Source organism: Pangasianodon hypophthalmus, chromosome 17 (genome assembly GCF_027358585.1).
Source record: "Pangasianodon hypophthalmus isolate fPanHyp1 chromosome 17, fPanHyp1.pri, whole genome shotgun sequence".
Classification (NCBI taxonomy): Eukaryota; Metazoa; Chordata; class Actinopteri; order Siluriformes; family Pangasiidae; genus Pangasianodon; species Pangasianodon hypophthalmus.
This window is the reverse complement of record NC_069726.1, coordinates 18,304,814-18,326,297: the sequence shown is the minus strand read 5'-3', so window position 1 is coordinate 18,326,297 and position 21,484 is coordinate 18,304,814. Positions and strand designations below refer to the sequence as shown.

Here is a 21,484-nt window from a genome sequence, read left to right as displayed (position 1 = left end):
AAAAAAAAAAAACGCCTGTATAAATAAGCCAAAAATGTATATGCCTCTATGAAAACAGAGCCCATAGAGACACAAAAGACATAAGTAAACACGATCCACTCTATTGAAGATGATTTAGAAACAGCTGGATGATGGTGGAGGCTTTAACAGAGTTAATGATTCCTTTAATCAACTATAATTCTTATTAACTTTCCATAAAGATGACACATACAATATAAATGTAGTTAAAACATGCTGTATATAGTTGGGTGGCATGGTGATGCAGCATATAGCATTGCTGTCTCACAGCTCAAGGGTTCCTGGTTTGATCTTGAGCTCAGGCTACTGTCTGCGTGTAGTTTCACATGTTTTCCCAATGTCAGCAAGGGACTCCTACGGGTTCTCCAGCTTCCTTCCACCTTCCACAAACATGCCGGTAAGTGGATTGGCTATTGGACTCATGTTGTAATGGGTAGTTGTAATGGGTGGACAGGACAAGTTTGTTACTTGTTTGTTAGTAAGTAGGCAACAGTAAACTTGGATCATCCATAATCAAAGTCAAAAACTGATATAAAGTTGAAAAACTGGACACACAAACAAGAAAACAGGGTTTGGATCTAAACAATACAAAATTGCATGGTAAGACTTTGCAATGAAACACAAAAACAGCAGGGTATATAGGCATAGACAAACTAATTTGAGAAATAAAAGAGCTAACAGCAAACAGGTGAACACAGTGAGTACCAGACCAATGACAGGGCCAAAACAATAAGAAACAGAGCCTAACAAAAGCCAAAAAAAAAAAATAATGCTCAGCTGTCTAAAGTGACTGATTTGGGAGGAAGAAAAAGCCAGTGCTCAGAACTGACAGATAACAGTCAGGCCTGTGCCACCAGATAACCTTCAATGTAATGGAGAGAGATGGAGAAGACCTTTATTTTGTCTACATTCCCAAAGTAACCTCACTGATAGTTTTGCTTCACTTGTTGCCACGTTATCCATTGAAGAAAACGTTCCACTACAGAGCCACGGCCACAGCACCCTTTTTTTTTTCTCCCGCCCATATGGACAACACAAAAGGTCACAGATACTTTCTGGATATGAAGCTATTTGTTGGAAACTCACAGCAGAATATAGCTGCCAAAGAGAACTTTGGACCATGTTTTTCAATTTCTCCCTGTTCCCTGTTAGCTGTAGACTTTCCATTTGTGGAAGTATTGGTTTGGTGTGATCAGTGCTGTGGTTTCTTTTAACAGCCGACTTTAAATTGAATGGCAACCCAGTAACTCCAGTATAATGATTTTAAATGATGATTTTTAAATGATGGAATTGTCAAATTTGATTAATTATTCTTCTATATCTGCACAAAAATGTTCTGAGTGTAGATTTCAGTAGAAATACTATGTATAAATTCTGAGCGTAGATTTCATAGATGCATAAAAACATTGTAACAGAGGTTAAATTCTTATGAATGCATTGCATGTGTATACAGCATATTGATTTTAAATGCCTAGGGCTTGATGTATTGAAATTGGGCCACACTCTGCATGAAAATATGTGAGTGTTGTAAAAGAAACTGGCGTACAACAAGCCTAAGCATGTAGTGTAAGTGCATGTAGTTGAAGTGCAGATAGGAAGTGTGGATGATTATACTATAGCAGCTTAGCCAGTGTTGCCAGAACCATTTTCCTACAGAATTATGGCAATTTTTGCTATTTTTATTTTCATTCAAATGGAGAATCTAATGTCCTATCAGACATATTAATGTCCTCAACACTGTTTTCCTACACAAAAGTCATCATTTAATTAGAATTGAATTTTAATTTATTAACACATTCATCTTTGTTACTGAATTTGGATTTCCTCTTCAAGCTCTTACTATTTCCACCATTTCACAATGGCTTTTAAACCACAATTTGTGCCTCATGCAGAGCACTTAGTAAGTAGTCCCAAGTGCAGTTACACAGATGTACATCTGGTCTTTAACTTCATAAACCACTAGTATGGAAGCTACAGATGACAAAGTGACAGGTGACACGCTACAGGTGACAAATTAAAGGAAAAATCTATTGAAAGTTGGTTAATAAAGGTGTTGCATCACCACAACCTGCTAGAACAGCTTGGCATCAATTCTACAAGTTTCACGAACTGTGCTTGAGAGAATGACACTATTATTCCAAAAAATATTCCCTCCGTTGGTGTTGATTGTGGTAGAGAACATGTCGCTCCAAAATCTCCAAATGGTGTTCAGATGGATTGGTATCTGGTGACTGTGAAAGGCATAGCATATGATCATGTTCATCTTCATCAAACCATTCAGTGAGCCCTCATGCCTTATGGATTGGGGCGGGGTCATCCTGGAAGAGACCTCTCCCAGTAGGATAGAGGTTGTTAACATCGGATAAAGATGATCAGTCAGAAGAAATTGTTTGTGGTGACTCTTCACTCTAAGGGAACAAGTGGAGCCAAACTGTGCCAGCAAAATGCTCTCTACAGCATAACAAAGCCACCAGTTTTCCAATTTGTAAGTTGTTGTTGATCCTGCTTGTATGTTCAGGGGCTTCAGTCAAAAAAGGGACATTGATACAGAAACAGATATAGATTAGTACAATTGTAGATAGGTGAAGAATAAGTGGTATGGCTGATCTGTACGTTGTCACTACATACAATACAGATACAGTGGATATCAAAGGGTTAGGCTTAGTTTTTGGTAAGTTTTTCAAACTGCATCCTTTTTGCACAGCAGATTTAAACAGCCAGTGTAAGTGTAATCTTAGTCCATTATTTGCACTTGATTAGACTTGAACACCCCAATCATGTGAAGCGATTTTCTCACCACCAGCGTCTGTCCATATGAGTCTCCTTTTCTGATGGAGGGTCACATCTTTTACCCACCATAACCCTCAGTCATTTAGATCCACAGGCCATTTCATCGCTGGCAGATGAATTATCCCTGTAAATGTGATGCTGACATCTATAATGGGCCTTAGTCAGGCTTATTTAAATAGGCATTCAGGCATACGAAATTAGCCTTACACAGCTATTAAGCTGATTCCAGCTCAGATCCATTTAAGGCTCCATTGCAGGCAGGTTGCTCTGTTTGGGGTCTATTACTGGGGCCTTTAATTTTTTAAAAACCTCAGGTATGCTTAGGCTGAAGTGCAGAGTGGTGGAGAATTTCAGCCCTGACCAAACACTCCCTCATGTCTCGCTTTCCGCTTTGTATTTTGCTGTGCAAGCAAGCCAAGAAACAGTGGGGGGAAATTCTCTGCCGCTTCTCTCAGCTGCATGCAACATCCTGTTTGTCTCCAAGAGTGTTTTTAAAATGACTTCCTATGTGTTTTACCTAACAGGAACCTGTCAAAATTAATATATAAATATGTTTCATACTCTCCAAACAAAACAGCTCTCTGCCACATTGTGAATGATATTAAGCTAAATATCCAGGGTTCTATCTTGATATATTACTGTTCAGAAACCAGATGTGTGGTCAGATTAGCTCACAGTGTAATATTTGTATAGTTCTCTCCTTCATGCTCTGTACAGTTCTTTGGAAATTCTCCATGGTGCTCTTAGCTGTAGGGTGTTGATTTGGACTTGGAGAGCAGTCTAGTAAAGGCTGTTTAACATGTGAGGTGTGTGATGTGGATGAACAGAGCTGTGTTTTGCAAAGACAAGCTTGCACAGCATTTTGGAAAAAGCCAAAGCATATGTTTTATGGTTAAAGCAGCAGTGGGTAAAATTGGCATAACACGGTGAAGTAGGATAGCATTGCAACTGTTTGGTTGCTTCTTGGCCTAACCAAGAACCTAACACGTAATTTCACAGGAAGATTCCGAAGCTTGTGCTCAGGTAAATGCCTCTGCATCCTTGCATAATGTGGAGAGAACATCTGTGAGAGTTGCATAAGACAAAGCCACCTTGGCAAGCTTACAAGCGTGCATACGCACTGGCCATCATTTATGAGTGTTCCAGTACTGCAGTGGCACTTTTGAAATTTCATGACAGTTTCCATGAAAAGGAAGAAGATTGCCACTCCTCAAAGTCCTTCATCTTGGAATGCATCTGTTTGCTCCACAATTAAGTCATATTGTTTGCGGAAACCAGCCAAATGTTGTCTACGCATGAAGTATTCTAAGGCCTTAAGTGTACAATAAGCAGCCCAGGGAGCATCCAAATAATTAACTTTATACTAATTGTTTCCAGGAGGAATGCAGTTAACTTGGCATCCAACTTCATCCTCTTTGCTAGCAACACGTTTATCAAATTTTGACATGGCACTTCCAAGTTTTATTTCTTCATTACTTTTTTGGCAGAAGTTTATGAATATCTACTGCCATTGGGCTCTTACCAGCTGATTTTGCCATGTTTGTATTTTGAGGCCTGTGATAGAGCAGAGTAAAGAAGCCTTGAGAATTGTAGAAACCAATGCTGATAGTAGCGGCATGTAAAAACAATCAAGAAATCCATCCTGTTTTTTTGCCAGCATATAATACACTGGCATTGATGATTTTAAATTAATTTCCATCATCCTCTGCATATATTAGAATATATTTGTGATAGTAAGACTGAATATTGCAGCATTAATACCGCGGGCATTATTTGAGATGTGTTAGGTAGTAAATTATATTATGAGCAATGCATGCTAAAATCGAGTGTTAGTCATTCCGTTAATTGCAGTTCATTGCTTAACATCCAAATTACACCATTATATATAATATTAATAAATGTGCTACAACTTCTAATGAGGATATGATGTGTTTACACTATACCTTCTAAGTAATCACAGTTTCTTTTCCATATTTTCCATAATAAGCATTATTCTTTGTCATAGGAAAGTACACTATACTACAATTATTCAGTATGATTAGTATAGAGCTCGTAGTTATCATATAAATGTATCACATTACCTGAAGGAAATAGTGGCTTAATATTGCTTCTGGATGATCCTACTGATCCTACTCCCATTAGGAACATCATTACACAACCTTTTGAATCGATTGTTCCTGTTATTAGCCTTGTATTTTTGTAAAAACAACACCATCTGTTTGGCTAATTGTAATTCAGAGGAAATAGTGCTATAAGCCCATGTTATGCATGGTAAAGATTCTGAGCAAGACCAGGCTATCCTGCAAGGTCTGTTATAGCTTACTCCATGGGTGTTTTTACCAGCCTTGGGAAAGACACAGGGGGTTTAAAGCCTTGGATCAAGATGGGCATGAATTATTTTCATTAGGCCTGTGTTTACAAAGCCGGACCGCAGTCACGAAAGTTAAAACAGAAGTTATTTTCTCAGTGTGTCCGGGTAATTGACCTCCAGTAGAAGACTAATATGGAGAAGCCGGGATTGCTGCTTGCCTTAAAGGCATGAGAAGCAGTCAATTTATTTGTCGTATTTGCTTTCACTTATATATCTGCAGACAGGCGATGGGAGAAGACTGCTTTTCCACAGCCAAACTCACTCACTCACTCACTCACTCACTCACTCGCTCTATAACTCTGTTGTTCTCAGCCGTGACATTCTGCCCAGGTGTGTTTGGTCTCATTTCTTGCCTGGCTTCCTTCGGCTAGCTTCGGTCGTTCCTCCGTCTGGAAAACAGCATATATCTGGCCTTCAATTCTGCACAGGTCCAGTCAGTTGGAGTTTGGCATGCGGCTATCACTCTTTGCAGTGTGTGTATTCATGTCCGGATTGGCATTGAGAAGGGAAGAAAATAGAAATAATCATTCTTTAGGAAGTTTCCTGTAGTCAGTGAGAACACCCAAGAAGTGCTTCTTATCACAGAAAATTAGAGAGCTATATTTTCATCATTTACAAAAGGCTTCCCTTCCTTTCTCTGACACCATTGTTCTCTAGGCTTCAGGTTTCTTTATATGTCATATACGTCAATTCCTTTGCTCTGTCCTTCCAAGACTCGTTCTTCACATTAGACACTATGCCCTTTGTCCTCACAGCCTCTTCATATCGTCCTCTTTTTTTGTGACGCCCAACAATTACCTTCCGTTTCCCAGCGTGCTAATTGGTCTGCAGAAAGATAGTTTCATTCAGGGACCGAGGGATGTGGGAGTCGCAATTAATAATGGATGTCATTACATGTCGCTTCTTGTGAAAAAGACCTTGTTTTTCTATTTCAATAGAGCTCATTAATTTGAGCAAAAAAAGTTGCTTTGTTTCTTTTTTTTGTCTTCAGTAGAGCAAAGGCAGCCTGATGTGCTATGGAGGGAAGGAGATAATTAGCTCCCACCACTGTTGTGCAAGTAACACGTTTGTGGCTAATGAGCAACTTCATCCAGTGTCACCTTTCCATAAATTGTACGTATGACTTCTTCTCAGGAGTGACAGCCAGACCTGCGCGAGTATAGGTGTGAATTTCTGTCTATGCTTTCGAAATTGTGTTAACCTCCATGAGATTTGCCATTCATCCCAATAAGGCCTTTGTCTACGGGAGTGCACAATACAAATTAAAACATGAACATGAAAAAATGTAGAAGAAGAAGAAAATGTGTGTGAGCAGACATTGTTAAGTCAATTCTGGATGCTGTAGTATCTTGACCACGTTTTCACATTCTCTAGCCCCAAGCTGTTTAGACTCACTTGCGGGACTAATATGAATCACACAATCTGCGGTTCAGCTCGTCTCTGAGATCATATAACAAACCCCAGCTCCACTCTTTCCTTAAGTAATGAAATGTATTTCATTTTGAATAATACAGCATGGAGGCCAATGTTGTGAATTCATCTGCTCAGTCGGGAAAGAGAATGAACAGTAAATGATGCTACAGGCAGACCAACTCTTAACAAATTATCCAAAGTTCACACTGCTAATTAGTGATGGATAATGAGGAACTTTTTGAGGCCTGGAATTTTACTTTTATGTCATTTTATTCTGCTCCAAATGCATGCGGCCAGTAATGGTGAGAATAATGAGACGTAAACCATCTGTCAGTGGCCCAGTCTAGTCTGAAGTAATGTGTCAGTAGACACAAGCATCTTAGTAAAAGAAAGTGAGTATACTGAGTGTACAAGTGTGGGTCATATCTTGAATGCAGTGCCTTTACTAGCCCTAAAAAACAACAAGTTGTTTAAAACTCATAAAAATATACCGTGTTTTAAACATGAATACATTCCACTCAGTTAGTACATAATAGTTTTGCTTTAAGAAATGAATCCAGCCTACTCTGACATCACTTTCATGAATAGACATCACATTTGTTGGATATTTCGACTCACTAAGCTGGTCCCCTTCATTTTTATTTTTTTATTTTTTTATTTTCATTTCATTTTATTATATATATATATATATATATATATATATATATATATATATATATATATATATATATATATATTTATCTTTTAGAATCTAGACTTGTGCTTTCATGAATATCTTTCACGATTCACAACCATGTATAAAGAACTATGAAAGGAAGATTGTAGAATACAAACATAAACTAACACACGCACCCACACATCTACCAATACAAACATACCGACAAAAATACACACGACAAAATGTAGAAGTGCTTTGTGTGGAAGTCTGAGGCTGATTATGCTTCAACCTGGACCTTGCTCTATCCAAAGGACACCAATTAGTGTAAATGAAGTTTAAATGGTCAGATGGTTCCTTAATAGCTGTTTTTGTCTCCTTAATGCATTTTTAAAATAAGCATATTGTTAATTGAGTTTATTAAGTAAAGCAGTATAAACAGTATCTGTGTGTGTTTATTGTTCCACAGAAGTCATTTAAGCATATGAAATTTCACTGCACGTTATGATTTATTAGTTTGATCGAGTTGCTTTGTATATACATTTGTAATTGCCCTTGTGAGTCTTGAGCTCAATGCATTAAGTTACAAGCATAATTCTTCATCAGCACTGTATCGTGTTAATTATAGTGCATAAGAGACAGTGAGCAGGGGTTATTTTGTGCTCCGTGACCTCTCTGTATGACTAAATTAACACCTCGTTCTTAATTATATTAGCAATGATGTCATCACTACTGTGTGTAAAGAGTGTGCACCAACTCCTCATGCCTGGATCACTTGCTATGCTTGGCTGTCGTGCCAAATGTTATTACAGCTCCAGACGTTATTTACTGTAGGCACCACTGTGGAGCTAAGCTCAGAATTATTTTCTCTGGCATGAATTAAAATGGCCATCATCCAGCAATCGCCTCATAACTTCACACAGTGCACAAGTCACACCGAATCAAATACAAACCAGGAAAAGTCAATACAAGAGATAGGAAACTCGAGATGTTAGTCATCTTAGCCAACAAGTGAGAGCGTGAGTGTGAATATGTGTTTCTGGGAGGAACAGTGTCTGCCCCAGATGCAATAACACTCCTGGAACTGAGCTAATATGGTCAGAGAGAAACAAAGAGAATGGGAAAGAATATCACTGAAGGATGTTAACAAGCATTTTATTGAAGCAGACAGGATGAAGCATATTTAACTTAAATGATACGCTTTTCATTTATTATTATGGGGATAAGCATGCTGGGACTAAAGCCAAACCACTAGTTCTCATGGCTAGTTTATACCTCAGTATGAACCATGAAGCCTTACAGGAGATTCCTTGCATGCCACTGGCATACAGACATTTGCAGACGGTTGCTAGAGTTTCTGTGCTGTTAATTAGGGCCCTAACTAGACCCCAGTGGACTGACTTGCTCAGTGAAGCTCTGAAAGTGTCAGCTTTTATCTGTCCCTGTACATTTTATCTAGACTATTAGCATTTGATTCATAACAGAGATGCCAAAGTAACAAATATCCAGCTAATTCAGTCTTAAAACATTTCCCAGTAGACGGTAATGATAGATTCAACATGTTAGCTATCATGATTGTCAGTCGGCTGCCTTTTCTGCACCATAAACAAACACAAAGCTGCCAGCATTGTTCAGCATGTCCAACTGCTGTTGGATTTCATCTGCTAACAATCTTTAACTATTTGGAGCAGGGATCTTTGTGTTAGGTCTGTAGCTTTGTGTTTAGCCTGAACATAGCGATGTATCTTTTGGTGTGTGCTTTAGGAGCGCCAACAGGAAGTCATCTGGAAGAAGACATGAGCCACTGGCAGCTTCACGCACACTACTACCCTCCCCTGCTCCGTTCGGCTACTGTCCGCAAGTTCATGGTGGGATATGAAATGCTGGCTCAGGAGCAGCGTGACCTTACGCCCGAACAGGTCAGTGCTGTCAAATATTGTAGCTTCAGGTTTTAGTGTTCTACTAAATAATTTCAGTGTAACATTTGGGGTATGCCAAATAAAACACTTTCTTACTGCATCGTATTCAGCTCTGCATTGTGAGAACTTGCACTTTATCTGGCTCAGACTGTTATCACTTATTGTAAGTAACTGAATTGCCCTAACATCATAATTTGGAGCAATTACTCCACCACTGAACTGGAGAATACTGCAGAAACTGCACATCAGATGCTTGCTTTCAACTGACTTGAGAAGATGCGCTCTATTTATTATATCTATGTTTGAAAAGCATAAGGCAAATGTAGATTTTTTCAAAGTGTTATGGATTTTTTTTCAATATACCTTAATGGCTTCAGCTGAATAAAAAAACTCTCACAGCTTAATACTTTGTGCTTTAATGTGGCCAGCCATCTGGCATGTCCTCGTTACCTGTCAGCTACTGTCAGACACATGCCATAGAGTGTGACCCTGTCTTGTATGAAAAAGAAAAAGGGGTTGATTTGGAGTCCTCTATCTCTCCATCCTCTCTTCTTGTCACCCCATATTCCAGTTGACTTGTTGACAGCAGGCCAGAAGACATAATGTTGAGCTCTTGACTGATCTCCATCTGGACGTGCTGATTGATATCTTGATCAAATTAGCCAGTGCCATCAGGTCGCTGTCAGTCTGCCAGTATGTCTGTGACACTATGGCTCTGACTATCTCACTGAACAAATCAGAGTGAGTCACATAAATTAGCTGAACCAATCCATCATCTCTGTACCAAACATTCATCCAGCTCTTCTGGACCAGCCCATAACCTTTACACCAAGAACCTAATCCAGTATGCCCCATCTGTAGTAATCACCCATCCCAACACCTCCATCCTAACTACTTGAACACGTGTTTCCTCTACATCATTCCTCTAAACCAAACCATACCAAACCCTTCATACCAGCCACAGCCAATTACTTCTATGCCAAGCACCAAGTCCTCTACAAAAATAATCAAAACACATTTACCCTAACCAGCTGAACCAGCATAACCCCCACACATCAGCCAACCTAATACCTCCACACTCTTCACGCCAGACCCAGCCAACCAGCTCCGCCCAATCCGACATGCCACCTCTAAAGCAATCACCGATTTCAGCACCTCCACCCTGATCATGTAAACCAGTCCATCACCTACACACCAATCAGCCAACCTAATACCATCACAACAGTCATCCACCGCAAGCACCTGAAACAGCATAACCAACACTTACACTATTCATCCAACCCAACATTTTCAACCGTATCACCGAACCCAGCACCTCCGCACCATTCTTCCAACCCAGTACTTACACACCAATCATCCAACCCAACACTTGCACAGCAATGACTCATGCAACCCAGTAACTCTGCACCAGTCACCCAACCCAACACTTCCACCCTAGTCTCACCCTACCACCTCCACACCCCTCGACAAGTGGAGTCTTTTTATACTCACCACTAATACTTTAATATTAAAATAAAATCTCCTAGCATTTGCATCATGCCATACAGATCTGAGAGAGAGCTGTGGTAAGTTAATGCGTGCCTATGTGTGACTTTTACATCAGGACATTATGGGAGTAGCAAAGGTGCTAAATGTAATACAGAGGTTCCTTTTTATCTTTTAGTGCTGCAGTTTCCTGATTGAATAATTTGGGTTCTCAATGTAGAGGTGCACCTCTAGGGTGATTTAATGTGCTATAACATTTATTATGGCTTAGTGAATTCTCCAGGCCTGTGGTGAGCCCAGCTGCAGATTTGCGGCCGCTTATGAGACTGACCTCTGTTAGCTACATCACTAGCTGCTATCAAATTGTGCCAGAGCAGCGGGTGGCATAGGAATTAAGCAGTGTAATGCTGTGAAGAAATTGGAACAGGAAATGACAGGGGCACTAGCCTGTTTAATCACTCTTCCTGAGAGCCTAAGAGGAGACTGTAGCTCCCCTCCTTCTCAGACATCAAAGCTCGCCGCTGCTTGTTTTCGGTATGCGCCAGGCCTGAATACCAGGCACATCCTTGGGCTCTGTGTATGGCTGTATGTGTGTTATGTGGCGTTGCTATGTCTGCTGACTTTATTGGGACGAGTTCGCATCGCCTGTCTTAATTCAACAATAGCCTCAGGGAAAATGTAAAAGAGGAACTTGAATGTTTTCTTCACTTTACAGCGGAGTTGTTTTTGTACCGGACGTTCCTGCAGAGATGTGGTTAGCCCTTGCTTTTTCAAGTGTTGATTCAAAGCAGCCCAGAACAACTGATTTGCTAACTGTGTGTGTCCACAGGCTGCTGAGAGATTACGGGCACTCTCTGAGGAGCACTACAAGACCAGAGTGAAGGGGCCGCAGATTTGAAAATGGAGGTAGAGTGAGTAAAATATGGAAGACACACTCTGGAAGATCTGCTGAAAATCAGAAAATTATGATTATGTCAAAGAATTTTCCTACACATTAGAATGTAGCGTAATTGGTTGTGGAGGGAAACATGAGACCTAGATACCTGCTCAGGCAGAGATGCTGATGTGAATCTTGATGTGAACTCCTCAGATGGATGTCTTTATTGTGGCTGAAACAGAATGAATATTTGAATCAAATTGTTTAAAAAAGGAAATGTTTGAGGTCTCCAAGATAGCTTAATTGACTAAAGGATAATATCAGTTGTGTTTTTTTCACAGCAATATTTATGATAGGGTTTCATAAACTACCATTCCCTGTTTCTGTCCCAAAATGATGACTAACCTTATGAAATATGTATTATTTGCTCATCAACTTTAAAAATGGCTTATCAATAAATAATTATTAAGAAATAACATTTACAGCCTGAAGACACACTGTGAAACTTTCAAATAGATAAAACGTTGTTTGACGTGCTATAAATCATATTGTTTACCCCAGGACTTCCTTGTTTAAAGGACCCTGTTAAGGTGGTTGCCCTTTTGCCCCTCCAGTTTAAGCAGGACCTACCAGACTGGAGCTTTTCTTCAACCTTTGTCTTAGACCACTGACTTTCGGAGACGTGACATTTTCCCAATTAAGCCAATTAACAGAGGCACAGCAGAAGGTCCTGTGCGGATACCATCAGCAGTTCTGAATGTGCTACAGTCTGTGTTGTCCTAGCCTGACTCTGTCCTGGCCATCTGTTCCAGTGCCGGGTGATATTTGAGATGTCGGGCCGAGAAGTTCTTCAGCATATTGTAGTGATTAAGAATTATAATTCATAAAACAACTTACATTCAGGTTCTAGAATTGACGTTTTTTTGTGGTTTGGTTTACTGTTACCTGTTTATATGGATATAGCCTTCATCCTTAACCACTGAGCCGCCAATACCACTTTTTCCATTTTCCATGTTGCTGGTGCTGGTCCTGGAACTGGTGTTGTTCATGGAACCAGGTATATTTTTAGGAACTGGTTCACATTTCCATCAGAATCAGAATTGTGTGTTATTGACCAAGTACACTAGAGTATACAAGGAATTTAGGGAATCAGTTTGAAATGGAGTATCAGTCAGATCAATCTTTCTGATTTCTGTGAGAGCTTCTCTGTTGCCAGAACAACATGCCCTAAACATTTCAGGGACATACCATTCTGTTATCAGAGGTGAGAGTTTACTACTGAATGTCTAGAAAATAATAACTGCTAGAGAGGTTTTTATCAGTTGTACTTCAGATCCATCATCATATACCACAATAATGCACCAGATGAGAGATTAGTGTTATTGCTTTTATTAGAGTGCTCAAATGCTCTGACATCAGCTGACATCAATTTTTCAGGCCCTGGAAAAAACACCAGCACCATATCTGTAAAGAAGGGCTATATGTGTCAAGGTGCGTTGCCAGAACATGGCATTACTGAAGTATATATCTTGTGTTTTTGCTGTGCAGTCTGGAAAAAAAAACCAAGTAAAAAGATCAGTTCATGTCACAGTAGTAGAGTAACTGCAATTTGATCAGTTCTGAGTCATCGAAGTCAGATGATTTTCTTCTACTGAACATCTCCTTTAGATTTATCTATCCAAAAATCATTGACTCATGCTCTGTATTCACGTCTGATAGTGAAATATCATAATATAATGTCTCCAACATCTCCAGTAAATAAAGGAACCTTACATATCTGTTGGATTGTGTCCTTCATGTGCAAGTTTTTTTTTGTTTTGTTTTTTTTTTTAAGAATTTTGCTGCTCTTCCTTATGAACAAGCTCAAGAGTCAGGTATATGCACAAAGGACATTGGGCGATAACATTATCTTTAGGCCAAGGTGGTCATTTGTCTTCCACCATATATTGGGTCCTTGTCCTGTCATCTGCTGCCTGAACATCTTCCCCAGGGAGCTTTGTCGCTCCTTCACGCTGTCCTCTCTGCCCATCTTTCATACCGAACTTCTCTGAACTCTACACTTTTCTCATTAAAAGTGGCACGTTACGGATGGCTCTCTGCTTCGAGGTGGAGTATCAATTCTGATCGATCATTCTGATTTCCATGAGAGCTTCACTGTTGCCAGCACAACACGTCCTGAAGCCTTGCAGCACCTCATCCATCTCTAGCACAATTCATAGGTCACGAGTCCCATTACCATCCAAGCCTCTGTGCAATCCATAAGGAGATATGTGTTTATTAAAAAGTTTGTCCCTGGATCAATCGGGGGGGTGTCCTCTTGGCAGTGATGCATGCTAATAATGACAGAAACTGTTTTGTTTTTAGGACTTTTAACAATCTATAATGTTGTAGGATGAGCTTGTGCATCATGACAACACCAAACGTCTGTGGAACCCACTTTATTACTTCTGCCAGGCGAATGGCTATAAAACACTACCTTATCGTAGATCCACAGGTTATATCATTTTGCTTTGCCTAAAACTTTTTTCTAGTATTTCAAATTGTTAAAGTTGGACATATTTTTCCAAATGCGAACTGCATTCAGGATCCGAATACTCAACACTTTTTTATGCATGCGTCTTAAAACAAACATGGCCAAGTTGATTTACTGCCATTTATTTGTACAATATTTTGGACCACATTTGCAAGGTAGGCCATCTTTCAAATTCAGAAAGCGTATCTGACTATTAATCAGCATTGTGTGGACATGTCAAGGTCATTTAGCCCTTGTGTCATCATATTAGTCTCTGTACTTCACAGGATTTGTTCTGGAGATGGAATGGTGAAAAGTTCATGGCATATTGCAGTACCTTCTTACAAGTGCATTTCCAAAGATTTAGAATAACATAATATTGCAGTGACAACACAAGTATTAAATATTATGGTTAGGCCAAAAAAGATAAGAAAAACTAATAGTACTGTTTTATTTGCACCTAAAATCGCACAATAATAAAGATTGTATATGTATTTATGGCTCTGTCTCAATTCTTATCCTAAGTCCTAAGGTATTTGTTGACGTGCACACTTTTGTGATGTTGTATAAGGGCAGATGAGATGGGCGTAAAATATAAAGACATCAGCGTAATATGGGATATGTTTGATTCCAGATATGCTGTGAATACATTTCTGACATGTAATGTGATGCTGATCATATATCTGTACAGTTCTGATGTGTAACATTAACATTACACCATAAACTTTTGTGAATTAACATTGCTTAAACAATGTTTTTCAATATAATGACATTGTGCTTATAAAGGTCTTACTGTTTTGTACTTGTTGTTAATAACATTAAACGTCATAAAGCAAAGTAGGTTATAGCCTATTGCTGCTTGGATTATAAAAGTGAACATAACAACACTAAGGCAAGCTAAATCTTCCCTTTTCCTGACCTTATTGTCTTGACATGCAACAACCGTTTTTAATCAAGAATATCAAGTAAAGAGATAAAAAAACATTTCTGTTACACTTAGACTTTTTTATGTCCATTTCCCTGTTATCGGCTCATGTTTGACACACCACGGCATTGCAGTGGAACGTCGGCTAATAGCTTTCACAAAAGTTTACTCGGATGTGGACAGTGGCTATGTGACCACAAGTTCATCATGCCTAATGCATGACCAGCTAGTTCTCTAAGCTGTCAGTTATAAGGAAAATATTTTTCTTAGATAAACCAAGACATTAGCTTGCTGATTAGCTAATGTTTTTGAATGCTAAGGCATATTAGCAAAGAAAACAAAACTAGCTGACAAACTTAATAATCTAATTTACAAAATCTAACTAGCTAGCTGATGTAACAAACTAAATTACATAACTTAACTGGCTAGCTAATATAACAAATGTAAAAATTTGTCTAGCTAGCTAATGTAATGAACAGGTTTACGGAAATTAACTAGATAAAAAGTTACCAAACTTAGAGTAAACTCAAGTTAGTTTTGAATGGCAAATTTTAAAGGACAATATTTCACTATTATATGGAAGGCAAAGGTGACGTAACACTTTTGGGGAAAAAAAAAAAAAAATCTCATGTCATTTGAGTCTTTGAGTATTTTTATTCCCCTATAACTTGGTGTTCTCCTAAGTGGAACTAAACTTCCTAGCTATGATTTGTTCTGAAAACCTTCTTAAGGAAATGCTGAGAGAAACTTTTACCAAGCAAGTGGAGGGTAAGAGGAAGTGTGGGTTTGGAATGAATTACTTTGGATTTATGTTCAGCACTGTGTTCTGAATACACTGCTTGCATTTGATATTATTTTTCCATTTTCATTCATAATAGAGAGAAAATAGTGTTTGTTTTTCACACCTGTGGTCCGGAACTTATTTCCATGTTTTCTGGTTGTCTGTGAGAGAGTGTACTGATGTCATCAGTGTCACAGATTTTGTAAAGCACATGAGAAAAACATGTGCTTTAAATAACATTAAAACCACTAACCAGTGACGTGAATAACATTGATTATCTTGCTACAATGGGCTATATTAGGCAGCAAGTGAACAATCATTTCTCAAAGTTGATGTGTTGGAAGTAGGAAAAATGGGCAAGCGTAAGGATCTGAGTGACTTTGATAAGGGTCAAATTGTAATGGCTAGATGACTGAGTCAGAGCATCTCCAAAACAGCAGGTCTTGTGGGGTGTTCCCAGTATGCAGTGGTAAGTACCTACCACAAGTGGTCCAAGGAAGGACAACCGGTGAACCATCCACAGGGTCATGCTGGTTCAAGGCTCATTGATGCACCTACAGAGTGAAGGCTAGCCTGTCAGGTCCGAGCCCACAGAAGAGCTTCTGTAGCACAAGTTGCTGAAAAAATTAATGCTAGCTATGTCAGAACACACAGTGCATCACAGCTTGATGTGTTTGGGGCTACATAGCCACAGACCAGTCAGAGTGCCCATGCTGACCCCTGTCCACTGCAGAAAGCGCCTACAATGGGCACGTGAGCATCAGAACTGGACCATGAAGCAATGGAAGGAGGTGGCCTGGTCTGATGAATTACTTTTTTTTTTTTTTTTAACATCATGTGAATGCACTATGGGAAGAAGACAAGCCGGCGGAGGCAGTGTGATGCTCTGGGCAATGTTCTGCTGGGAAACCTTGGGTACTGGGATTCATGTGGATGTTACTTTAACACATACCACCTACATAAACATTGTTGCAGACCAAGTACACCCCTTCATGGCAACAGTATTCCCTAATGGCAGTGGCCTCTTTCAGCAGGATAATGTGCCCCGCCACACTGCAAAAATTGTTCAGGAATGATTCGAGGAACATTACAAAGAGTTCAAGGTGTTGACTTGGCCTCCAAATTCCCAAGATCTCAATCCATTTGAGTATCTGTGGAATGTGCTGGACAAACCTCGCAACATACAGGACTAAAGAATCTGCTGCTAACGTCTTGGATATATTTGTCTTACTATGGGTCCTAGGGTTTTTTTGTTTCATTTTTTATTTTTTTATTTTTATATTGTTTAAAAAAAAAAAGCAGTTTTCTTTATGGGGACCAGCCAGAATATCCCCACCAGGTCAAAACTGTCAGATATTCCTATCCTTGTGGGGACATTCGGTCCCCACCAAGATATTAAAAACAACTCAAGAAATATGATTGTTGTTGTTCTTTCAGCTGCTACTGTTTGGTGTTGCCACAGTGGATCATTGGTCTGCATATTTGATTTGGCACAGTTTTTACACCAGATGCCCTTCCTGATGCAACCCTACCCAGTTTTATCCGGGCTTTGAATCGAACCTGGGCCACGGCAGTGAGAGCGCCGAGGCCTAACCACTAGTCCTCCGGGGACTCTAAAGAAATATGAATAAAATAAACAAATATAATTAAGCTATAATAAAAGAAGCACAATAAGAATACATATACAATACAGTAAGGGGAAAAACAATGAGTAGTAATAAACACGTTAATTTATAATTACTGTAATTATTGGAGGAATTGAAAAATGCTCAACAATAATAATAAAATAAATGCTAGGCTTTGTAGGGTTAAACAGCTTTCCTAGTTATGAAGCTGTACCCTCGATAACAGGTTGCCAACACTGGTCCTGGAGAACCCCCCTGTCTTACATAGTTCCTGCTCTAACACAGCCACTTCACAAGGAGAGCTGTTAATTAGCTGATTAGTTGATTGAGATATGTTGGGAGATGGAAAAACACTGTAATGTGCAGGACATAGGGTGATATATGTTGTGGAGGGGGCTTCTACTGTTTGGCATGTAACACAACTCAGAATGTATTAAAAGATTTTCAGTTTATCTGTTCAATATATGATAAAACTGATACATCCCCAGATTTCCTTATCGCAGCATGCACCATACCATCACGCCCCTGAAGTGAAGTTCTCACTAGGCCCCATCCTACTGTCACTGTCACGCAGCAAAATATTTCTGTTGTAGTATGTCAAATTGCATCAGACACACATGCACAAAAACACACGCACTCCCACACCGTGGCTTCAGGTGTGAACTTCTTGTTCTCTTCCCTCTGCACAAGCGTCTGGCCCTGCCTCATTGTGGAATAAGTCTATCTGACCACAGTCACCTGTTCTAAGAACATCTGTCAGGAAGAGGAGGAAAATCTGGCAAGCAATTTTACTGCTCATTCCAAGTTTCCACAACAAGGAGGGCTTGTGCTTGTGCATATATATGTGTGCGTGTGTGTGTGTGTGTGTGTGTGTGTGTGAGTGAGTGTGAGTGTGTGATGCAATTTGACAAGCCGTAATAGAAATATTTTCCAGTGAAGGCAGAAACAATCCTGGATTGAAGATCGAATTTACTAACATGAATGTGTGGTACTCCTTAATAACTTCCTGGTCCGTGTCACAGTGGTTTAAATTGCTACTAGTTTAGGGAAATAGAACCAACTAAGTTTGTTAGGAAATATCTCGGGCAGGTACGAACAGAAACAATAACTGAGCAAGCGAGATTTACAAAAACCTCTGCAGATCGTTGTTGAGACCAGTTATGAACAATCCTGATTATTCTGGCATTTCTATGTCTGTTTTTTTTTCCCAGCGTGTTTTAGTGTTTCTGGGGTCATATTTAAACCTTCTAGTTTAGGCCATAACAACTTTGAGTTCAAATCCAGATACAGATACAAACAACAGATACAAAACAAATACACATACAGATTGTGGAATTGTGTTACCCCTCTATATGAGATGTACCACTGCTCCATCATGAGTGAGCACACCACTAAAGGTTTTTAGGGGGAATTACCTGCCCAATTTGGATCATTAGAACATCTAAACACTGTGTGCGTGTGTGTGTGTTTAAATGGGAACACACAGGCGGAAATCTGAGTAGGACCAGAAGGCCCTGTGAAGTGGTTCTTATTTGCGATGTCCCGTCGTCCTTGAAAATGCACCGTGCTAACTGTACTTTGGCGAGCAGATGCTTGCACACTGAGCAACCCCCACTGTGTGTGTATATGGTGCGTGTACATGGACACCTGTACATACTGGCCGCAAATGAGCCAAGAAATAGAAAGCCATCCTGCAGAACCTTCCCCACATCCCCTTTCAACCTTCCTCCCACTCATCTTCCTCCTGTCTCTTTTACCACCAGCTCCCGCAGTTGTACATAGCAATGCATTGAAACTATTTTTTTTTTTTCAGACCGAGTATGAGTATAAATTTTTTTGGTACTCGTCGATTAGGCATGTAATAATAGCAATGGCACTATCTACAGGGTGTCGGAAAAGTCAGGAAGCAATGGGAATATGTTGAGAAAAATCTGCAAAAAAAACATAATACAGGGACTGAGAAAATGCATAGAGCGTAAGGATGAACACTTAGAGCATATGCTGTAAATAATAAATACAAAATTAACTATATATAGTTTTACTCTCATTGGTTCCTGACTTTTTATGCACCTGGTATATGTTGTATAGTGCTCCAAGTATTCGTATCTGTATCTGTATTTGGATTTAAACTCAAAGTGGGCATGGACTAAACCGTCTTAACTGAAATGTTTTATATGTTTATTTGTGGTGGGTTTTTTTTTTTCAACCAAATATGAACCCTACATCTATGACCCCAGAAACTTGGTAACACTGAAAAAAAAAAAGTAGAAATGTCAGCATGGTCAGGCTCTGATAACTCCTCAACCTTGTATTGCTTGAGAGATGTGTGCAGGACCCTTTATAATCCTGTGCACAGGGTTATTTTGTTTGTACTTGCCTATGGATGGAACATCCATCCTTTTTCTGTATTGCTTATCCTACACAGGGTTGTGGGGGATCCTGGAGACAAGGTGGGGGACACCCTGGACGGGGTGCCAACCCATCGCAGGGCACAATCGCACACACACACACACACACACACACACACATACACACACTCACTGACTATGGACAATTTGGAAATCAGCCTGCAGTGTGTGTCTTTGGACTGTGGGTGGAAACCGGAGTGCCTGGAGGAAACCCCCGAGAACATGCAAGCTCTGAGCACTCAGGGCGGAGGCAGGAATCAAACCCCCAACCCCGGAGGTGCAACGCAAACATCATAACAAACTCATTTAAGCCACTGTGACCCTGACAAGGCATTTAATAATGATACGAGCTTCATATCTGAGAACTCGCTTATCGCTCCTCCTGCTCATCTGACTTTTTTGTTTGGTCCAGATGCACACCTCTAGTCTCAGCCAGATGCCCTGTGACAAGCCTTCAGAGAAAAAACACACAACAACAACAACAATAGTGTGCCTAGTGTTCATATTTGTATCTGTTTAGATCATGTTTGGTTACATCACTATCATCTATATCGATAAAGAAATGAGTAAACTACTTAGTATTAATCAGTCAGGGAAGTAATGGAAGCTGTGTGTCTGTTTTCTCAGTTTAAACAGAGGCCATGAACAGCGCACATGTTCATATCCACACACATGCTCCTAGGCTTGTTCTCTATAACGTTAGCTAGTCGATTTTAATTGAACTGCGTTAGCTAGCTACCTTGGTTACCTTGGATTGAATAGGGTTGTGATGGAGAAGGGATTTTGTTTCACTTCAGAATAGTGCAATTGTACAGCTGTAAGTAAAGTTTCATTGTCTTTATTGTGTCGGAATTCCTCGTCGTCCGAGACCAATAATGATTGATCATTGAGAACACCATACTAGGTAAGTGCTGTTATTTTCACTCACCTAGCATCATATTTTTTTATCTTGCTTAGTGTTTGCTACATCATTATTGCCAATGTGTGCTGCTAGCAGTAAACCCCTCCTACTGAGTTGTACACTTAAAATGTTTTATTGATTATTTGAAAGAAGATGCTGTCGTTTCTCCTCTTGATATTTTCACAGAGCAGGTTGTAGTCAGCTTTGCTTTCATTGACACTGTTCATTGTGAAATACGTCCAGATCGCTACCATTACGTATCGTCTGTTTATTAATGCAGCAATGTACACTACACTCAAAAATATATCACAAATTGCCTGCTGGATGGAAAGGTATCGGATTTTGATATCAAAAGCATTTTTTTTTTTTTTTTTTTTAAAACAAGCATGAGTACAGTATCCCAATACCAGTATGAGTATCAATCCATCTGTAGTTGTACATGTTCTGAAAACAAACAGGGGCCTAAAAATCCTTCAAAAATGTAAGCCATGGTGGTCAAATTGAGAAATTTCACACTCTACACTCCAAAGAGTAAATCAGGAGAAACAAAAAGTCCAATTCAGGATTCCTCTGTCTCTAAAGCAACCCTGATTAGCTGATTAGACACCTGCTAAGTCTCATGCTATGTCTGTCGCTAAACTTCAACCATAACGTGAGAGCACATGATGCTTTGATTAACACCGAGACGCTGCACTGGATCAATGCTCCACATATTGGGAGGTTCTTTTTATAGTGTCATCCGACGCCAATTTCTCCATCTGTCGGCTGTTCTTTGCCTCTCGTGGCAGCTGTTTGTTTAGAGAA

The 21,484-nt window shown here is 39.6% G+C and overlaps 1 protein-coding gene across 4 annotated transcripts in view; it reads left to right on the top strand.

The window, feature by feature from the left end:
* galt (galactose-1-phosphate uridylyltransferase) overlaps window positions 1-15,762 on the top strand; it is a 93,266-nt gene extending 77,504 nt beyond the window's left edge. For 2 of the 4 annotated variants that reach the window (XM_026942480.3, XM_026942479.3), the window contains 2 exons: window positions 9,012-9,166; window positions 11,481-12,006. In XM_026942480.3, the coding sequence (XP_026798281.3) occupies window positions 9,012-9,166; window positions 11,481-11,549 (224 nt within the window). In that variant the 3' untranslated portion in view covers window positions 11,550-12,006. Of the gene's footprint in view, window positions 1-9,011; window positions 9,167-11,480; window positions 12,007-12,089 lie in introns of those variants that run through there. The other 2 variants (XM_034312310.2, XM_034312309.2) reach the window with 2 other exon arrangements.
* Window positions 15,763-21,484: the final 5,722 nt, after the last annotated feature.